Here is a 5,934-nt window from a genome sequence, read left to right on the forward strand (position 1 = left end):
GCGGCGCAGGCGGCGGGCGCGGGCGGCGCGGCGGGCGGAGGGCCCGGCCCGGCCTCGCGGGTGAGGCGCCGGCGGGCCGGGGCTGAGGCTGGGGTGGGTTCTGTCCGGGACAGCCCGGGACAGGGGCGGCCCCGGGCCGGGGGTGGGCGAGGGGCCGAGGCGCCGGGCCAGCTCGCTGGGGCTGCGCGGAGAGGGCGCGCCCGGAGCCCGTTGTCCCGCCCCGGGCGAGGGGCGGCACATCGGGTCCTGCTAAGGAGAGGACGGATTTGTGCTCGTTTTAAAAAATGTATTAACTAGTAAAAAAATGTATTAACTAGTAAAAGCCGTGTGGGGCACAGCAAGCGCGGTGTGCTGTGTGCCTGATGCGCTGCACCGTGCCGTGGTTCAAGGACAGTGGCAGATGCGGTGCTCTTGACAGCGCTGGGGACTGGCGTTCTGTCTCTGAGCTTTGTCTCTCATGTAGCTTTTGTCCTTGAAAGAGCCCGTTGTTTCTTTGTGCCTCAGCTTTCTTGTGCTGGTTATCCTTGACTCTCTTGTAGGTAGTTTTTCATTTTCCAAAACTGGTTTTCACCTGTTCAGCTTCTGCTTGAATTGTTTTATTTACAGAACCGTTGATCATTGTTGTTGTAGTATAACTGATTAATAGCTCAACCTTAGGAAAAGGGCTAAATAGGACCTAAACTAGTGAGGATGATGGTAGGTGACAAACCGAATTTTAGCAGACTGACTTGTGGTTTTTCTGCATCAAAACTGTGCTCAAACTGTAAAATGCTGAACGTCAAAGGTTATACATACAGTCTGATAAGTTTACATGGCCCGAGAGGCAATTGTAATTGCCTGTGTATTTTTTTTTTTCCCAGGCTTGTGATCACCATGGCTGCAGTGGATCGATTCTCCCTCTTGTACAGAGAAATCAGTCGCTCGTGCAGTTTCTATATAGAAGCCCTGGCTATTGTTGGAGCTTGGTACACAGTCAGGAAGTGTGTGTCCCTGGCGTTGGACACTTACAGCGCTCTCAGGCTGCACGTTATTCCAAAGTTCACTGGAGAGATTGATCTCGTCAAGAAGTACGGGAAATGGGCCGTGGTCACGGGTAAGAGATGTAGTGGTGAATTTGCTTGTGTACATGTAACATGCTGTGCCAGTACTGTGAAACTTGGTGGCTTGTGGCAGTGGGTGAGCTTTATGTCCCAGGCCGGGGCCTGTATTATCTCTGGTTGCAGCTTAATCTGCCTAAGCAGTGGCTCTTGTTCATTGCCTTTATAAACTGATTCCTCAGGCAAGCTAAATGAGTTGACTGACTGCTGAGAAAGAATCACAGCAACTGTTGCCCAGATTTGCAAGGTACATCTTGATCACCTGCAAGTGTAGACAGAGATGGAGACAGTGTCCTATGGGGTGTTCATATGTGCCCTAGCTCTTCAGCAAGGTTTGAGTCCTGTACCTCTGACATTCCTGCCTTTCATTGAGGTTCTCCTTTGAGCTTTCTCTGGTCATACAAAATATAAAACTTTTATGAGGGGAATTGCAGAAGGTGGCTGACAGGGTTATCTTTACTGTTGTTTCTTTGAATTCGATATATTTAGTGCCACATGATTTCAGAAAAAAGAATGACGCTATAATTGAAAGAACTGTCAAAGTAGAAGGCTGGTGTTGCTCTGTTTTTCACTTGTGTGTTCTACTGCTGTTTTCTCTTGCAGGTAGCACAGATGGTATTGGGAAGGCTTATGCTGAAGAACTGGCAAAGCATGGTGTCAACATCATCTTAGTCAGCCGAAACAAAGAGAAACTGGAGGCTGTATCCAGGAGCATATCTGAAACCTATAACGTGGAAACAGATTTCATAGTGGCTGATTTCAGCAAGGGCCGTGAGCTTTACCCAGCCATTAAGGAGGCTCTGAAAGACAGAGAAATTGGGATTTTGGTGAATAATGTAGGAATATTTTATGCCTACACAGACTATTTTACTAATGTGCCTGAGGATACGCTATGGGACTTGATCCATGTAAATATTGCTTCTGCTACCATGATGACACATATCGTGCTGCCAGGCATGGTAAAGAGAAAGAAAGGGGCAATTGTGAACCTTTCTTCAGCAGTCTGTTGTCACCCAACACCAATGTTGACAGTCTATGGAGCCTCTAAAGTAAGTTGGAGTGTAATGTTAAATGGCATGCTCTGGAAAATACATTATAGGTTGGTTTTTATGAGGGGTTTTTTGAACACATTCAGCAAGGATATCAAAATACTTGAATTTTCTAGAGATTTGTTTAAATATTGGAGTTGAATGATACATGTATTACGCAGTAAGCTCTTCATCCTCACCAGTGCTGGGCTTTGAACCAAAGTCAGGGCTCTTGCATTTTGTGTGAACTGTGGCATAAGTCACTCTAGGAGAAATACTGTCTTTCTCAGATGCACAGAGCAATTCTGTGGGCCCCATTGAAAGGGTCAGGAATTTAATTTCTTCAGCTGAACTGTGCACATACTTCAAGCCTCTTGCATCCCAGTATTTGGTAGCAAAAAGGGCTATACTCCTCCTCAAGCCACCACTGTGATACACGGAGTGTGGCCAAATCAAGCCGCTGCTTCATGTAATACCAAGGAGTGTTGTGGCATATTTGGGGTCAAGTGAAAAGAACTCTGCCATAACTGTCCTCCTGAAGAGATCCAGCCAGTAATGAATAGGACTGGGCAGCGGGGTGATGCTTTAAGAATGAATGCCTGTGGTGGTGGTGGATTTACACTGTATGGCATGCTGCTGAATCCACAAAAGCAACTGGGATTGTGGAAGGATCTCACCTAAATCCGGTGTCTAAACACAAGTGGTTATTGTTCCCAGCTGTCCCTGGCTGCCCTCTGTTGTAGCCTTGCTCCTGACAGAGCTCTTTTATTTCCTTTAGCCTGGAGCAAAACCAGCTCTTACTACTCCAAAGTGTAAAACTCCTTGCAGACTTCCTTCAGTGTGGAAACTGGCTTATGGTTACTGTTCCTGTGCAGAGGATCTGCCCCTTTGATTATGCTAAGTGTATGTAGAACTGCACTCTGAATTAAAACAATTAAAAAGCTTGAATGAAAAAGAACAAACGCAAGTGTACCAAAGTTTCTTCATTTAACTGAAATAATTAATCCAAATCCTAGATCAGCAATCCAGCTTTAAACCTCAGAACACAGAAGTGAGAACAAGCTGCTTGTACATCCTGAGCTTCTCTGTGCAGTAACAATGAATAATGCTTGAAGTGGTTTTGCTTTAGTTTTCCTAAAGCAGCTGTAAGAGCATTTGTACAAGATGCTTTCCCAACAAACTGTTGGCAAAACCTTTTGCAAGGCTGGTTGGGAGCAGAAAGATATCTGATCTTTCTCAGGGAGAAGGGGCTGTGTGGCACAGCAGCAGCTTCAGCAGGGAAGGCACCGGTGTTGCTGCCCTGGTAAGGCTGAGCCAGGCTCATTTTTCTGTCTGATTCCAGCAGTCCCAGTTGTCAGCCTTGTGCTTTCTTGTGCTGTAGAAGTAAAATGAGCTAAGGGAGATAATGCAGAGACACATTAACGAATCTTTTTGCGTAAGAGACTCGCAGGAAATAACTAACCTGGCTTCTGGAGAAGACAGTTGAATGCAAAATTCACCTGTATTGAATATGGGACTTTATTTTCTTCTTACCGTAGAAGGTAGAACTGGCTGTAGAGTGTCTTTGCAATGCCCCTACACCAAATAAGGTGTTTGTTTTAGATGAAATAAATGTTTTTCTATCATTTTAAAGCAGAAATTGTCAGATTGTGATAAGCAGTCACTTTGATCTGCAAGTTACTATACCGTGGTAGGCTTATAGCAAATAACAACACGTAAAAATGTTGAAAATACTTCAGAAAACTATATTTTTATACTATTTAATAATATTTATTGAGCTGGTGCATAAAATACATTAAAACTTTTCTGTAATTTTAATAAAAATTTGCCCTGAGATTTCATTGTTTAATAAAAAAGTAAAAAAAGTCTTTCTGCTTTTGTCTTTCTAGAGCTACCTGGACTATTTCAGTAGATCACTACATTATGAGTATGCCTCTAAAGGAATTTTTGTCCAGAGTCTAATGCCATTTGTAACTACTACAAAAATGGTAGCATTCAGCAGCACTGTGTCAAAGAGATCTATCCTTTTTCCTACTGCTGAAGAATATGCAAGTCATGCTGTTTCTACTCTTGGGTTATCCATAAGGACCACTGGTTACTGGAAGCATGCAATACAGGTAATGGAATCATGAAACTATTTCATGTTTGTCAGTAGAAGTAAATCAGCTGTTTACTTTCTTAGGAGTCAGAATGAAAACTGCTCATTCTGAAAAAGTGCAATATGTATTGCCGACTTTAAGGCATTGTGCCATATTTTCTCACTAGTTCTGCTTTAGAAACTTGTGCTTGGGTATGCTTGTATTTAAGATCAGAGAATGAATCTAATCTTCCCTTGAAATGCACTGCAGAAATGGGAAAGAGACAACTTTTTACTAAAAAGCAGAGTATCTAATTTCTCTTGGGGTGTTGCTGTCTGGGCAAGTGTTTCACTGTCTTCTGTAAACAGAAATAGCTTTTTTTCAGTCATAATATATTCAGCATATTTCTGCTTTGGGAAGGAGTGGGTTGGGAGGATGGACTAAGCAGGAAAAAAACTCATATTTTAATCTAAGCTACCTGCATGCAGCTCCTCCATTTGTTAGGCCTTTCATTTTTGGGGGAGACTGTTTTATGCACGTTGGTCACACCTCGTGTATCCTACCTAGTGGCTTCCTGTAGCACTGGGTTGAGTAGATGGAAATGAAGAAGTGGGGGTTAATCCAAAAGGAATAAAAGAGACAGGATGCATTCTGGCAAACTGTGGCAATTAAAGTGGACAGAATTGCTGTTGTGTACTTGATCAAATCGGGATTCAGGATTTTTTTGCATAACTTAACTGCTCAGCTCATCTAAAACAGCTACTATGCTTCTGAGGGGTTGAATTTAAGGCTTAGTTGATGATATTCAAGCACCTCTTGCCTTGCTTTAGTAGTGGTTTAAGACGATGTTTACTTCAATGGAATATATCTTAATCTGTCCCTTTCATTTTTTTTTCCTGTTTTCTTGTCTCCCTGTGCCTCTCCGCAGTTCACACTGGGCGAGTGCCTGCCTGAATGGATGTGGGCATGGTTTGCACTGTATCTGAGCAGAATTCTACGCAAGCAAGCTTTGGCAGCCAAGGCGAAATAGGAGTAGCTTGATGTCCCATGAGACAATTCGGATCAGAGTGCTGCAAAAATATTTAATGAACCTTGGAGGACTTACTTTAACTTATCCATACCTTGTTAAGCAAGCTACATAACCTAGACAACAGAAGTCTGGATCCCCTCTGTATCCTTGTATTAAATAGCTCCTCTGCTGCTTTCCTTTATGACAGAGTGCTGCTATTCTTGATGTTAATCTCTATTCACTTTCTCTTTGAGATGATTTGGCAGGAGTAGGTACAGTGTTATTTCTAACAATAAGTGGCAGTCCCTCACACAGTGCTACGTGACATCCAATTGTAAAGTTGAGAGAATTTGAGACAACTCAACTCCATCAGAAACGGGACCCTAGAAAGAATCAAGCCATTCAAAACGAGAGCAGTGAAGTTGTGGAGAGGATGGGGGACAGCTGGGGAAGTATCAGGGTCAGGGACCCATGACAGGGGCCTGTCCACAGCTGACGCCCACCTCAGCTGGCCCTCAAAGCCGTTTGCTTCAATTGCAGGATAAAACTTGTTGTGCTGCCAACAACGCCTTCCGCTCGCTGGCAAAGGCGCTTTAAACCCAGACATTTAATTTGGTAAGGCCTTAAACGCCCGTGCTCGCAGTGCGGCTCACGCCCCGCTGCTGGCGGATAACGGGGCCGCCGCCCCCGCCGCCTCCGGGCCCGCACCGCCCGCGCCTGCG

The 5,934-nt window shown here is 44.4% G+C and overlaps 1 protein-coding gene across 1 annotated transcript; it reads left to right on the forward strand.

Moving 5' to 3' along the window:
• The first annotated feature begins 12 nt into the window (after positions 1-12).
• Positions 13-5,414, forward strand: HSDL1 (hydroxysteroid dehydrogenase like 1). The gene is made up of 5 exons (XM_040075808.1): positions 13-60; positions 861-1,093; positions 1,701-2,146; positions 4,015-4,242; positions 5,132-5,414. The coding sequence occupies exons 2-5, from the start codon at positions 874-876 to the stop codon at positions 5,231-5,233; spliced, it is 996 nt and encodes a 331-aa protein (XP_039931742.1). The 5' UTR covers positions 13-60; positions 861-873; the 3' UTR covers positions 5,234-5,414.
• The last annotated feature ends 520 nt before the right edge of the window (positions 5,415-5,934 follow it).

This window comes from Hirundo rustica, chromosome 11 (assembly GCF_015227805.2).
Source record: "Hirundo rustica isolate bHirRus1 chromosome 11, bHirRus1.pri.v3, whole genome shotgun sequence".
Taxonomy (NCBI): Eukaryota; Metazoa; Chordata; class Aves; order Passeriformes; family Hirundinidae; genus Hirundo; species Hirundo rustica.

What these genes read in the sequence shown, in the direction of transcription:
- HSDL1 (XM_040075808.1), top strand. Translation starts at nt 874, where the DNA reads ATGGCTGCAGTGGATCGATTCTCCCTCTTGTACAGAGAAATCAGTCGC. An exon ending in GAAATGGGCCGTGGTCACGG is followed by an intron (nt 1,094 to 1,700) that starts GTAAGAGATGTA and finishes TTTCTCTTGCAG; the next exon opens with GTAGCACAGATGGTATTGGG. An exon ending in ACTGGAAGCATGCAATACAG is followed by an intron (nt 4,243 to 5,131) that starts GTAATGGAATCA and finishes GCCTCTCCGCAG; the next exon opens with TTCACACTGGGCGAGTGCCT.